Raw genomic sequence first — 16,090 nt, 5'->3', positions numbered from 1 at the left:
AAACTTTCACAGCACAATTTGCCATCATGTATTTAGTTTATATAACTCTACAAAAAACATGCTAGAAAGTTTCGAAAACAGTAGTGTTGCCTTCTCTGCTACTTCTTTCCACGTGAGAAGAACTCTTCAGCTAACCAGGAGTGCCAGAGAAAGCAAAAATATTCCTATCCATCATTACCTGCCTTTGTAAATTATTTTTTCCTAGCACAAAGCAAGCTTTCATCTCTGTTCATTCACTTCCTAAAGTGCCATCACTGGGAAATGCCATCACTTCTTTCAGATAAAAGTCACATGGACTGCCTCACAAATCTGTGGACTCTGGTAACAAAGAATCATGGAAAGGCTTGGGATGGAAGGGACATTAAAAATCATCTAATTCCAATCCCACATACCTCACAGACAGGGACACCTTTGACTAGACCAGGTTGCTCAGGGCCCCATCCAGCCTGGCCTTGAACACTTCCAGGGACAGGGCATTCACAACCTCTTCAGCCAACCTGTTCCAGTACATCACCAACTTCTGAGTAAAGATCTTCCTAACCTCTAATCTAAACCTACTGTCTATTAGTTTAAAAAAAGTCACTCTTTTTTGTAAGTCCCCTTCAAGTCTTGGAAGGCTGCAATGAGGTCTCCCTGGAGTAATCTCTTCTCCAGGGTGAACACCACAAACCTTTCAGCCTATTGTTGTAGGAGAGGGTCTCCAGCCCTCTGACCAGCCTCCACCCTAAAAGTGCTATGTTCTGTTGAGGCCTAAATCTGCCTCTCCACCTCCAAAAGCTTTTATCTGTGAATGAAATCTCTTTTTGAGAAACTACAGTATCAGACAGAAATATGTCAGTGGGCAGACAGCAAAGCCAGGCATATGTCTGCAACTGAATATCTAAAAGCAGCAGTGAAGTGTCATGCTTCACTAAGAGTCTGCATGCAGTAAAAATAATTCTCAACTCTGCCAAAACTTGAGAAATATGCTTTTTTGAGCTACTCTGCTTGAAAAATAAATAATATTTCTTTGCCATAACAGAACATACCAAAGGGACATGTACATCAAAGGGCTCAAGATTAAAGATTTGCACCCTTTTAGGATTCAGCAGGGTACAGTACAGTTTAAAAAAGGGAGGCAAGACAAAATTTCATCAGTTACTGTGCTGCAAGTCTACTAACTGAGCCTCATTCAAAATGCCATTTATTTCATTTGGGGACGACAAAATCTCTGCTTGGATTCATAAATATGATTAGCCAGGCACTTTGACAGCTACTTCACCACAGCAACCAAATTTCTGCCTGGGCCATAAACAACATATTTGGCCTTTTTCATACATAATGGCAAAAGTCAAAGAGCAAGAGTGAATTTCAATAACATCAATTACCTTGTTAAGACTTTAAATTGGATTTTTTTTCATAGATTTTATGACAGATAAGCTCTGTACAGAGCAGAAAGCATTCAAAGACAACTCTCCAACTACAAAGAAGAAGAAGATAGTCACTCACCAAATTATATCACCTAACAATGTGAGAAGAGGGGGGAAAAAAGTAATTTATTTAAAAACCTGTGAGGATGGGCAGAGGAGGATTTCTAGACAAAACCTCTGCCTTCAGCTCACAGCTAAAAACCTCCCAATGGCCTCAAGACACAAGCACTTTTGGGCTACCGTACAACTCTCTAGCTACACTGTCCACTAAAAAGCTCCCAAAGGGTTAACAGTACAGTATCTGATACAACTTATTTTCCCACTTAGCTGCACTGCTAGCCCTTACAGATCTCAAAGCACTTAACTACTTGCAGCATGGGTCCCCTCCTGAAAGGAAGGGAAGCACATCTGGCAGCTTGATTTTGGTCATATTGTACAGGACAGTTTTTAACTGGACTATAAACTGATCCCTGAAAGATAATCTTCCTTGTTCTTGGTGAGCCTTGTAAAAACCTTTGAAAAAGCCAAAGATAACTCCATGATCATTAACAGTATTTAAATCTTGACACAGTTAATGCTCAGCTCAAAGATGTCACTTACTCCTTCTGGTACTCCTAAATCCATTTAACTAAGAGGTGATGAAAACAGTTATGCAGCTGCCCACTGTTTTTCTCTTGTCCATACCAGCTATGCAGGAAAAAATGCAGCTTCTCTTCTCCCTGGCTTATTTTTCAAGGTGAGACATCAGCTGTACTCAGTGCCAGACAGAATTTATCCAAAAAGAGATGATTGATCACTTTACAGAATAAGGCAACAAAAACCACTACTTAATTTTTTTTAAATTTGTATTTCACATTTATTTTGCTCTGCTGGAGGGGAGGCAGGCTATCCTTATAGATTATCAGTGGACTTTGCACAGTTTTGGAAAACAGAACTCTTCTGGAAAGCATGCTTCTTGTAAATAAACCCCTGTCCATGCTTCATGATCACCCCACCTATCCTACAGACTTTTAAGGCTACACACATGTTATGATTGCATCTGGCTGGGCCTAGCAGTTTCTCCAGTTAGCTCTGCAAAAGTTACATAAAACAAGCCAAATGAACAAACCCAAAGCCATCAACTCTGCTCTCAGTCTTAGTATTGAATCTCACCACACTCATCATTCCTGGTAAAACTACACAGCAGCTTTATCTTGTAGTGATGATAAACTTTTTATTACAGGCTGGAACAGTTCAGTATTCTCTTTGTCTACCAAGTGGTCCAAACTCTGTAAAATTCTAGATAATCATGACCAAGATTTCATTGTTGTTGTTGCTGGAAAAGCAGTCTCTGCTTCAAGTGTTATCTCTATCCTGTAGTGCTACCAACCAAACCTTTACATAGAGATATTAATTCACAGGCAGGCAACTCTCAGAAGAAAGCATATGATCAAGGTCATCAAGGTCAATCTCTACATCTGATGTGACTGAGATAAAATGCTTCTTTATGCAATCTCTAGAAAAAAGCTCGGGTACTATGAATCAAAAAGACTTCAATACATGCAACCCCCTCATATGAGATCAAACAGCTATAGAGGGAGAAACAAACATGACCACAGACCTTGACTGAAATAGACGAGCAGCACTAGATTGTTTGTGTGATGTCAGCAGCCTAGAGTATCTTTAAAAGCAAGTGATGCATGGCAAACAAAGACCAGAAACATGCCCATAAAAATGCAAATTTTTGGCTACAGGACTCAGCAATTAATAAAGCACAGTTGTGCAATTTCTGTTGAAAAGTGGTTTTTTCCAAAACTGTCCGTACAAACATTAGTTCTTCACTTACACAGATATTATGCAAAGGCTGTTACTTCTCAGCTCCACCCTTCCAATAAGCTACGTTGTGACGGTGTTCACAGGGGTTCTTGGATGAGGGAAGAGACGAAGGATCTGACTCCATGTTTCAGAAGGCTTGATTTATTATTTTATGATATATATTACATTAAAACTATACTAAAAGAATAGAAGAAAAGGTTTCATCAGAAGGCTAGCTAAGCTAAGAATAGAAAGGAATGATAACAAAGCTTCTGTCTTGGACAGAGAGTCCGAGCCGGCTGATTGTGATTGGCCATTAATTACAAACAAACTAACATGAGCCAATCACAGATCCACCTGTTGCATTCCACAGCAGCAGATAACCATTGTTTACATTTTGTTGCTGAGGCCTCTCAGCTTCTCAGGAGGAAAAATCCTAAAGAAAGGATTTTTCATGAAAAGATGTCTGCGACACTACGTCTGGATCCATTGAGAATTAATATTATGACTTACATGAAACTGCTTAAAGCAACCAAGAACAAGATCTCTGAAAAATATAAATGCTGTGTCTAGTTTAATTGTGTGCCAGTACTGCTGATGGTGTCTGCAGCTATTAAAGCATACACTCTGTACACAGACAACAGTGACTGGTAGCAATAGGCAGACCAGCTGGCTGCCCTACAGTGGGGTAACAAACCAGACGGTGCTTCTTTAATAAATGTAGGAATTCTTGAAGGGGCTTTCAACATGATCACCATTACACCTCTGTGATAAATCAAGGAAGATGTGTTTTGATCCTGCATAAATCTGCAGGCACCATGTCCTTTGGTATCTCTGTAAAATTCTCATCCTATACACTAATACAGCTATCCTAAATACTAGGAGAGCCCACATAACCAGGAGACAACCAAGGCAGTTATTGGAAAAGGAAACATTGTTTCCTCAGAGTCACTACCTTAATCACAGCACCTCTTAAGCCCATTGCCCTAATCTTCTGAACACCATCAAATGAGTGCAGTTGCCATGAGAAAATTCTACATTTCAGCCGCACGCCTAGATATTAAGGAGACACTTCTAAAGCCTCCAAATCCATATGTTTTCTTAGTCTTCTCTGATTCCATTCCCTTTTGCAAACTCTGCTTCTTTTCCTCTTGGTATCACATTCCATTTTCCCACCATTCCTTATACCAAAAACCTCAAATCCTTTTACAAAAGAAAGGGGAAAAAAGCTAATCAAATTTAAACTTTGCATCCCTGTACTCTAGCAAAACTGACAGACAGTTTTCACAAGAGGCACTCATCTGCTCTTTATCACCATTGAAGGAGAGATGATCTTTAGCAGCAGCACTACCATCCCCAAAGAGCTGGAAGAAGAATGGTCCAGCAGTGAAGCACCTTCTAAGAGCCACAAGGGATCAGTTATATATTGACATGAGAAAGCTTGGGGTGCTCCTAAACTTCTCAACTAACAGCCATGTTCTACTCAATGTATCAGTCAAACCTTCAAAAGTTGTTTAAATTTAAACAATACAGCTTTTGGAGATGGCACCTGAGTTTCTGTCAGTATTGGTTTTTTACCAATGCATACTAAAGAAAGTTTCTTAACTAGCAATCATCAAAAGGTTCCATTGAGGATAGGCAATTTTAAAAGAAAAGTATAATAGAATCATAAAACCATATCACTCCTCTACAACTCTATGCCCACTACAAAACCATACGTAATGCATTTTGAAGTCCTGAAGTGTTTCAATTTAATTCTCTGTTCTCAACCAGAAACCATGTTTTCTCATTAACTACCACAGCTCTAGCAACTTGACCTGTAATTTGATACCCTGCCCTGTACAAGATGAAGATCCCAGCTACATGTATCCTACAAACATTCTGAAATCCACTTAGTCACACGGATAAGAGGAAATACAGACTTTAATAGTCAAATTCAGTAGCAGCAATAAGAAAAGTAGCTACTGTCCTGAAAGGGAATCACAAATAGGAAATGAGTCATGCTCAAAACATGAACACTTATCAATCGTAAAAAAATTAAATGTTAGTTTATTTGCAGACTGCAACTCTTTTAGCGCTCGGTTTTGCTGGGGTTTCTTGAGATCAAATCTATCAAAAAATGCAGGCAGCTGGTAGAGATCTGTTTTGTTTAAGTGGCTTTTCTCAGTCCTTCCATTTTGTGCCTTCAGCATACTAGAATTACATGTTGATAAAACAGTATCATCCAGCAAGGCCTGGAACAGGCTTTCATTTGACTAACTTAACCCACAGAGTTCTGCTGTGTTCCATTTGGACTGGAGACCCTGTGTACCTAGCAGAGTTAGTCAAGTTAGCACGAGGCGACACACCAGTCCAAATAACTTCTCTATCCTTCATTATAGGCAGTCCACAATTGACATTGTTAAGCTACATAGATCCCTTTGTGACCAGTGACACAAATAAACAATAATAAAGGGAATGTATTAAGGATGCAACTACAAACAACTCAATTTGGCATGCCGGAAAATTCATCAGACATACAGTAAATAAAAGGAAAACAGGAAGCCTAAATGAAATATTTGTACATTTTAAGCCCACATATTTTTAATCACCCATTCCATCACAAATATATGCAATTAAGGAGAGCTCTGGTTGGAGTTTCTGGAGGGTTTTTTTTGGTTGGTTTTTCAGGGGGTATGTTTTCTTAGCAGTTACCTAAGGATAGCAGTGATCATGACCCCATTTCCACTCCTTCAGAGTGTGCAGGGCTCTCTTTGAGGCTTTTAACATCATGTTGTCTTATGGATTACACCATCTTTTTCAGAAAAGCACAGGGATTATCTTCCTCCACTACTTTTCATTCTCCCTTACAAGATTTCCTGTTATTCTTCTAACAGTGAAAAATGGCTGCTTATATCACATAGAAAACCAGGAGCCTTGTTTGTTAACCAGCTATTTTGCTTTAAGTTGATGGTATTTTTTAGACATGTTTAATTGTTTCTCTTGACTATAAAAATCCAATTTCCTAAGAATTTTCCAGAAGAACAGTTTTTACCTTTGAATTTCCCAAATTAGCTAGAAATGTCACAATAATTTAAAGAGTTTCTTGGGCATATGTAGCTCTTTAATGAATTCTGTGTAGTATCCAAAAACTACAAGAGCTATTATGAAAGAAATCATTATTGGGTTAAGATAGGTACATGGCTCCTTTTGATCCAAACTCAACAAATTGAAATCTAATTAGATGTGTTCATTGGAGAAAGACCAGGATTACTAAATTCAGTGATACATTTTGAAATTAATCTTATAGGCCTACATTTTCTTTAACAAGCTTTACTACAGCAGACAGCAAAGGTTGCTCCAGAAACAAAAAAATGCGGAAGATATATAGTTTCTTCACAGAGATCCACACAATTTAACAGGACAGCATTTCCTCTTTGGTGCCCTTATTTATTTTATTTTCTCTCAACAGCCATGCACAAAATGTTGATAGAGTTAAAGGATGAATTTTATCTCTCATTCTCTGAGTTTTTAGGTACAAAAAAGCTTCCTGGAAAAGTTTATACATTTAGAAAAAGCTGGATGTGCTGTATTCTCAAAACAAGAGAGTACCAAGTGTTATCCATCAAATTTAGGTCAAACTCATCTATGGGAAGAAGTCCTTCTGTAAGAACTGGTGATAAAGATTAGTGTTTGTAAGACATATGTGGTTTAAAAGATAAATGTCCTTCCTATGTAATCTTAAAATCCATTCTATACATTTTTAGTGTAGAAGAAAATTGTGCTGGATCTGAAAACAATAGCACCTGGGTGGCATTTTTTTAACACCTGCCAAATTAGGATAACTACAGTCCTAGCAAGCTCTAGATGAAGAGTTTGTCACAGGAAAAACAGACCCTTTCTAAGTCTTAGCCTGGAAAGCACTCTTTGTATCCCTAGGACTATGATGCATGTGGAATTAAGCTATCCCACTACTGCTTTCAAGCCCAGATGAAATTCACAGGATTCTTCAAATCCAAGAGCCCAATTATTTAATTGCAGGCCTATCGCTATACTGCCATCCCCATGCAGCTTGTATTACTAGTCTTTTGTGCAGTCAGACCTTAAACAAAACTAAACACTAAACCTGCTGTTCCTAATAAAACAATATGTTATCTCCTTGGGAATAATACCTGTAGCAAAAAACCAAGGCAAAAGGAGAAAGAAAAGAAAGAAAGAAATTAAATAAAGAGAGAAAAAGAGAAACAGAGAAAAAGAAAAAACAGAGAAAGAGAGAGAGAGAAAGAGGAAGGAAGGAAGTGGCAGAAGGAAGGAAGGAAGTGGCGGAAGGAAGCGGTGGAAGGAAGGAAGAAAAGAAAAGAAAAGAAAAGAAAAGAAAAGAAAAGAAAAGAAAAGAAAAGAAAAGAAAAGAAAAGAAAAGAAAAGAAAAGAAAAGAAAAGAAAAGAAAAGAAAAGAAAAGAAAAGAAAAGAAAAGAAAAGAAAAGAAAAGAAAAGAAAAGAAAAGAAAAGAAAAGAAAAGAAAAGAAAAGAAAAGAAAAGAAAAGAAAAGAAAAGAAAAGAAAAGAAAAGAAAAGAAAAGAAAAGAAAAGAAAAGAAAAGAAAAGAAAAGAAAAGAAAAGAAAAGAAAAGAAAAGAAAAGAAAAGAAAAGAAAAGAAAAGAAAAGAAAAGAAAAGAAAAGAAAAGAAAAGAAAAGAAAAGAAAAGAAAAGAAAAGAAAAGAAAAGAAAAGAAAAGAAAAGAAAAGAAAAGAAAAGAAAAGAAAAGAAAAGAAAAGAAAAGAAAAGAAAAGAAAAGAAAAGAAAAGAAAAGAAAAGAAAAGAAAAGAAAAGAAAAGAAAAGAAAAGAAAAGAAAAGAAAAGAAAAGAAAAGAAAAGAAAAGAAAAGAAAAGAAAAGAAAAGAAAAGAAAAGAAAAGAAAAGAAAAGAAAAGAAAAGAAAAGAAAAGAAAAGAAAAGAAAAGAAAAGAAAAGAAAAGAAAAGAAAAGAAAAGAAAAGAAAAGAAAAGAAAAGAAAAGAAAAGAAAAGAAAAGAAAAGAAAAGAAAAGAAAAGAAAAGAAAAGAAAAGAAAAGAAAAGAAAAGAAAAGAAAAGAAAAGAAAAGAAAAGAAAAGAAAAGAAAAGAAAAGAAAAGAAAAGAAAAGAAAAGAAAAGAAAAGAAAAGAAAAGAAAAGAAAAGAAAAGAAAAGAAAAGAAAAGAAAAGAAAAGAAAAGAAAAGAAAAGAAAAGAAAAGAAAAGAAAAGAAAAGAAAAGAAAAGAAAAGAAAAGAAAAGAAAAGAAAAGAAAAGAAAAGAAAAGAAAAGAAAAGAAAAGAAAAGAAAAGAAAAGAAAAGAAAAGAAAAGAAAAGAAAAGAAAAGAAAAGAAAAGAAAAGAAAAGAAAAGAAAAGAAAAGAAAAGAAAAGAAAAGAAAAGAAAAGAAAAGAAAAGAAAAGAAAAGAAAAGAAAAGAAAAGAAAAGAAAAGAAAAGAAAAGAAAAGAAAAGAAAAGAAAAGAAAAGAAAAGAAAAGAAAAGAAAAGAAAAGAAAAGAAAAGAAAAGAAAAGAAAAGAAAAGAAAAGAAAAGAAAAGAAAAGAAAAGAAAAGAAAAGAAAAGAAAAGAAAAGAAAAGAAAAGAAAAGAAAAGAAAAGAAAAGAAAAGAAAAGAAAAGAAAAGAAAAGAAAAGAAAAGAAAGAAAAAAAGAAAGAAAGAAAGAAATAGAGAGAGAGAGAGAAAGACCTGCCTGACCAAACATAAAAAAAATGTATTTTCCTGGCAGCAGGTCTTGAAGGTACTCAGACTCACAAATCATGCCAAGCAAGAAGATCTGAACTTCTACCTATCAGGAAATTAAACATCTGAAACCAAATCAGCACCACTTAGATTGGTTGAATAACTTTTTAAAAAGAGTGGAATGTTGTAAGGCCAAAGTAAGGAAGGACATGAATGAACTGACCTTGACATATGCTAGGTAATGCTCGCACTTTTCCTGCATGAATGACAGTTGTAACTTCTCTGTAATCTGTCCTGCTGTCTCTCCAGAAGTCACAAAATAAACTCTGGGTTGCTGGCTCTTTTCCTTCTTTGCCACATCAGCAGTCAAGTTATAATTCAAACCTGTTTTAAAAAGGAAGAAGAAGAAAACAAAGGATGACAGTGAACAATAGTCATTTTCCAGCCACCTATCAATGGAACATGTTGCCTCCAGGGCATCTGTGCAACCCTTGAGGGCCATCCATCAATCACTAAGTTCCCTGTGGCTACAGAAAATCAGATCCAATTACAAACATACTCTCATGTTTAATATGTAATATATGTTATGAAATAATTCATGCTTAAAGAGAGAATGTATTTTATAAGATTGTAAAATCCAAACAAGTCTCTGACCACAAGCAGCCCAGAGGCCGATGTCTTCTTCAGAATCTCAAAATTCCTGAAGGCAGCGGGAGAACAATACACCATTTACTTATGAATAAACGTGCTCAGTGCGATGATTGCCGCTATCCCGAGTGATCGGAAGCCGCCCAAAAACAATCATCGCCCAACTGATACCATGGATCGAGATAGCAGAAGTCACCAGAAAGATAGATCTAAATACTCAACTTCCCCTGACACACACGATCAACACCTGCCACTGTTCAGGAAACAGCGATTATCCAGCTCTGCACAGTGAAAGAAACTTTCATGCATATGTAGGGTTACAAAAGAAATTGGGACGCCTCTGCCTCAGGCATAAAAAACTGTATAAAACAGCCCCACAAGAAGCGGCGCTCGTGAACAGAGGGAGATCTGATGCAACAGGGGTCAGATCCAGGTTCACCAGCGCCGATCCCGGGCTTGACGCTGTCTCTTTGGCTGTGGGTTTTTGAGGACCGTATTTTGGTAGCGGAAAAATAAAAACTTTTCACATTTTGATAATTTGGCTTTTCAATTCATCATTTATAACAATATAGCTATTATTCCCAGCCCATCCTTTCCCATAGGAAATTATGTGTAATAATGCATCTAGAAACATATACTTAACAGAAAAGAAACCCCAAAAAACAAACAAAAGAAAAAATCCCTACAAAACCTCAGATGTTTAAACTGTGTTTCTGACAGAAAAAAGCAGAAAAACCAACACAAACAACAGCAGCAACCTCAAACCTTCTAAAACAGCACAAATCATGCAAATGTCAACCAGGATGTGGCACTTTCTGAAAATTATTTTCTTTATTTGCAGTCATCTTAGCAATGAATGTTAGCATTCATACCCCCCACAACTTTGTTGCTTCCAAAAAGCAACCTGGAGTAGTGGGTGGTTAAGGCAATAACTGGCCAAACTTATCACTGCTAGTTGTGTAAGTTCTTCCTGCTTACTCCAGTAGGAGATCATAAGACAAGTTTTCACTAGCAAAATAAATCTTCCAAGTAATGCCTTCAAACATTTGCCTAGCAGCTCTGAGTTTTCTCTCTTTCTACTGAGGATCTACCCGCCCAACTTCACACAATGAAAATAAAACTCTGGCATGAATTTGATGAGCTCAGAAGAAGGGCTCAATTCTTCTACTGACTATTTATTTTCCATAACAAGTTAAATGCCTAAAAGCTTTGATAATGGCTCCCTCTGAGAAATTTTTGCTCGTATCTTCAAGATGGCTGCTACCCAGCAGACCAGGTGAACTATTCCAGCCAGTAAGAGATGCACCAAGTAAATGGCAGCAGGCATTTTATAACGGATTTTCATCCTAAACAGCATATATATAGTTATGATGCAAGAGTCATCCCATAGGACTGAAAGCACCCCTGAAGCAGTGAGGAGTGAGAAGAGATCAGGCCATGGCCACAAGCTAAAAAACATGAAACACAGCTGGCTGTGTTAATGGACAGGTGGCACACTCTGAACCACTTGGAATATCCCTTCCTCCCCCACTAAGATAATGACAAAGCACACAAACAGCAGGAGGCAAATGCTCCTCAGGAATAAGCACATCTGTAAATGCTTGCTAAACTCCTAGCTATAGTACTGATTTGCCAGGGGGTAAGTGGGAGGAACCACATGAAAACAATGAAGAACTAACTAAAAAATTACATAAAATCATTGGAAAATGAATGTATTTCTTTGATGTCTCTGACAGTAATTATGAGAAGAAAATGGTTCATGAACTTTGCTTGCAAAGAAAATTCTTATGTAATGGAAGCATTAACAAAAGCCCTAGCAAATGAGAATATACAGGACATTCTCTCCATTCCCTTCCAAAAAGCTTTCTTTTTCCCAGTACTTCCCACCTTGTTTTGAATCCTCTCTCATAGTGTTTTCATTGGGTCTAAGTAGGGAGCAATCCACATTGCTCCATACACTGAACAACGCATCCCTGCAGCACATCTGCTTCTGAGGCATTCTAAGGGTAGCACCGACTCATGCCTGCCTCCAAACAGACTGGAAAAATGAGAGACAGACAGAAATAATATCCCTGCACCAAACTATAGCTGCACACAAGTTAGAAGATGAGAGTCTACTTTTTAAAAGTTTTTAATAAGGGATGTTTCTTCAGTCCTAGGAACATGTTTAAACAGTGAAAATATCAAACAGCTTATTATCCTACACTAAATCTTGCCAGTCTTTCAGGCAATAGTATTAGGGGCATGAGGACTACCCTAGATATGGATCAACACACAAGCAATGTACATCTGAAATGAACAGTACAGAAGAAAATTTGGAGCAATTTCTAAAATATCTATCTCCCTACTCTAGTCAAATGACCAAAACCATTCATTTTTGTAGCCACTAAAATTCATCTAATTGTCAGACTGGGACTATTACTACTGTTGTTATTATTGTAGAGGAAATTATCTAGACTGTTGTCAGAGACTGAAATAGTTCATGCCTCAAACACTGATATAAATTTTTGCTCATAACAGCAAAACTGTATAGAGAAGCCAATTAAGCCCATTCTTCCCTAAGGATGCTTTTCAGGGGGACCATCACCACCAAGAAGACCAGCTGGAGAGGAACAATGAAACATCGTTGTGTGATAGATGAGTAATGTGATGGTTGAGTCTCACAATTAAAGGGCAAATATTATGTTTATGTTAAGAGAAGTTTTATAGATTTATAGTTATGTTTCACCCCCCATCCCTTGCATTCTTATCACAGGACGGCCTGCGTAGTTGGAGCATTTGGGAGAGTCAGCTTATTACTATGGCAACACCTGCCCTCCAATTAAGATCTAAGAAAGTGATCTTCACCACTGGACAGCAAAGAAGGAGTCAACAGACAGGGGGCTAAAGGGTTAAAAGGCAGAATATCCATTGTGTGGATGAGCACATGGTGGGAAAAAATCCTTAGCTCCCAGCACTGTATCATTTTCTCTATTCAGTCTTCTGTTGTATTTTTTGATAAGGTTTTAAAAAACCTTTTTAAATTTTTGAAAGTGAGTATCATTTCTCACAATTGTGATCCACAGATGGTGATATTTTCTTTATTTTGTCTCTGTCACTCTCTTTCTGTTCCCCCCACCTATTTTCCATTTCTTTCTTTCCTTCCCTCCCTCTCTCTCATATTTACTATCAAATAAAATCCATACTATTGACTTTGACGTATGGTCTTGTTGGCACCTTAATTTGGGCATAAGCATTTCTAATAACTTTAATAACTGGATCTTGACATTTAGTCGGCGTAGTCAGCAGGATTAATGTCCTCTGACCCGAAGTGTCTTTCACAATAGTATTGTCTCCTCTCACAAAATTATTGCATATACTTCCTTCTGTAGTTAATCTTAGAAATCTAAACACTACTTCTTTTAAGGAGCTATGAGGATTGTTAGGATTCCATCCGTAGGAATTCTTAGCACTTGGATCAACTTCCTTTGAGGGGTTGTGGAGACTGTGGTTTCTTCTGGAGGCTTAGAAATTTGAACGCATCTTTCTCTGAAGGAATTGTGGAAATTATGGTAAACTGACTTGTCTACGTGGTGTTTTGTGCTGAGCCGAAAGCTCCTGTTTGGTGGGGACTAATGCCCCTGTACTTTTTCTGTGTTTTGTTGTGAAAAGCCAGAATTGACAGGTTCCAGTCCTTGAAGCCAATTCTGCAGCTCCTATCTGGTGTAGAACACCCCCCCATAAGTCTGTGGTTTGTTGTGGAGAACTAGAAGCAAGCAGGTTTTAATCCTGAGGCCAGTCCTGCAGCTACTGCCTTGGGAGGATGGTTTAGTCCCTTTGCAGGTTTAGGTATTTATCAGGCAGCTTCCTCTGTGGGGGTGGTAGGAAAACTTTATGGGAAAATGTTTAGTTGTCTTTCCTTAGTTAATCTGTTAGCCACCTCTCTAGCCCTTGGGTAGACGTAGTGAGGAAAAAAAAACAAACTTGAGATAGGGAGCAATTGGTTACTAAAAAGGTGATGCGTTATTAAAAAATACTTTCGGTGATGGCATTGCTTGCCACCAAATTCAATCATGACCAAAAGGAAAATCACTGGAATAAAAGGAGCTAACTCATAAGGCTGACTGCTCCCAGGCAAAAAGCAGAAGCCTATTAATACCATGAAAAAAAACCAAGGCAACTCAGATGCCAAAACCACTCCCTAATTCACAGATTGCAATTAAAGCAGTCTGCCCTCCTCCACTGAACATGAAATCAGTTGGAGGAGACCTCACTGAAAAACTATGGGAAACAACAGAAGTGGTGCAACAAGCCCTTCATAGAATAAAAGCTAAAACTTCACCTAAAAAAGTTAATGCAATCAGCGACTTGTTTCATTCCGGCATATTTTGCCAGGGAAGTTTATTTCTTTTCTTTTTTACAAGGAAGATCAAACATCCCCACATTGAAAATAAGGAAAACAGTTTGGGAGCAGAGAAACTGCAAACAAGCATATTCACTTTCTTTTTATAGGAACCTACCAACACATGAAATGGAGCTGCATGGAAATCAATGAAATTTAAAATGTCACCATAATTGTTTGCATTGGCAGTTTGTTAATGTTTGTACTTTGTTTGTATTTTTATTGCAAGTGGCTTGCTGGGAGATCAAATATTAGTTAAAGTATTCTACATAAGTTTGATTTTTGTCTAACTCATTTTCTTTTTGCTGAAAAACGGTGTGGGAAATGGTCTTATGAATGTATAATTTGTCTCAACCAATTTTATCCTGAGAGTTGGTATAAAAATTTATACATATTTGAAATCACACAAATATGTATTAACCGCCCCAGCTATGCCTCAGAGGGCTTTAAAATTATTATAATTTGGTTAAATTTTTCTGATTTACTAAGTAGAGAATTTTAAAAAAATCTTAACAAAACACAAAAAAGTCACTTAAGAAATTATTGAATCCCACTACCTAAACCTGGAGGGGTAGCCATGGACTGCAAAAAGGATGTGAATAAAATACAAAAAAGCCTTCTACAAGCTCTCAAGCCAGTGTATGTTATATTTTCTGCCATATGTTCAAAGAGGGTATTTTAACTTTGCCTCACTTCTTCTATTTATGCTAATCAGTGTACTGACTATAGCACATCCTGCAATACACATGCTTCTCAGTTGTGGGTGCAGAATGTGATGAGGGCAATTTACTCACTGAAATTCAAAAGAAAAAAGCTACTTGGGATAATACAACTAAGTTTGAAAGGAAATTAATTTCATTTCTAATCCCACCAATAATAAATCCACAGTTTCTATTCTGTGTCAAGATTAAATTACAACTATCTTCTGGAAAACAGAGCATTGCTCTGATGTAAAAATATGTTTGCATGAGAACATTTTGCATAAATATGTTTTGTGTAGTAATTTTGTATTATAAAAACTGGTTTTCATAATATATAGAATTATCCAGTGGACTAAGAATATTACATGTAATATTCTTCCAACTATACGTGAATGCAGTCAAACACACATCCTCAAAAAATCCATTTACTTTTATTCCAGGATGCAAAGTTAATTAATTATACTACAAGAGCTGGGAGTCCTCTCAAAACTTGGCTGATTGACACATATTAATACATGTATCTGTTGAGGATACTCCTCTATGGAATTTGAAAACGAAGACCCACTGTATAATTCTATAACTAATTTCAAAACATATTGAACCAACACCTAAGAGATATAATATTGTGATATCCCTCATACCCACTACCCATTAAAAAACACTGATTCCTGGGCTTCAGAGAGTGGGAGCACTGACTAATGAGATTTGGGTTGATGATTATTGTATGCTGTATGATTACTCATGTTATTGCTTCTGTTGCTTCTATCTTTCTATTATCACCTCCATGGACAACCCATAAACTAAAGAAGATCACAAGGAAAGAGACATTTATTATATTTTTGAGTCAAGGGGTGGATGTCAGACACTGAAATATTTCATGCCTATTGATATAAAATTTTGCTCATTATAGCAGAACTGTATAAAGGAGTCATCAAAGCCCACCCCTCCATAAAGATGCTTTTCGGGGGGACCATCGCCACCAAGAAGATCAGCTGGAGAAGATCAATGGAACATTGTGGGATCCACAGATGGTGGTGTTTTCTTTATTCTGTCCCTGTCACTCTCTTTCTGTTCCCCTCAACTATTTTCTAACCTCCATAAAGATGCTTTTCGGGGGGACCATCGCCACCAAGAAGATCAGCTGAAGAAGATCAATGGAACATTGTGGGATCCACAGATGGTGATGTTTTCTTTATTCTGTCCCTGTCACTCTCTTTCTGTTCCCCTCAACTATTTTCTAACTATTATCTATTTCTTTCTTTCTTTCTTTCTTTCTTTCTTTCTTTCATTCTTTCTTTCTTTCTTTCTTTCTTTCTTTCTTTCTCTCTTTCTCTCTGTCTTTCTTGTCTTTCTTGTCTTTCTTGTCTTTCTTGTCTTTCTTTTCCTTCCTTCCTTCCTTCCTTCCTTCCTTCCTTCCTTCCTTCCTTCCTTCCTTCCTTCCTTCCTTCCTTCCTTCCTTCCTTCCTTCCTT

General features: G+C 36.9%; 1 protein-coding gene across 1 annotated transcript in view; it reads right to left on the bottom strand.

Annotated features, from left to right (window-relative positions):
• ITGA9 (integrin subunit alpha 9) overlaps positions 1-16,090 on the bottom strand; it is a 232,764-nt gene that overhangs the window by 168,862 nt on the left and 47,812 nt on the right. Inside the window, exon 15 of the mRNA XM_005429306.2 lies at positions 9,113-9,273. Within this exon, the coding sequence (XP_005429363.1) occupies positions 9,113-9,273 (161 nt within the window). The remainder of the gene's footprint in view (positions 1-9,112; positions 9,274-16,090) is intronic.

The sequence above is a fragment of the Geospiza fortis genome, unplaced genomic scaffold, assembly GCF_000277835.1.
Source record: "Geospiza fortis unplaced genomic scaffold, GeoFor_1.0 scaffold197, whole genome shotgun sequence".
Taxonomy (NCBI): domain Eukaryota; kingdom Metazoa; phylum Chordata; class Aves; order Passeriformes; family Thraupidae; genus Geospiza; species Geospiza fortis.
Note: the sequence above shows the minus strand (reverse complement) of the source record. Positions and strands in the feature narration are given on the sequence as shown.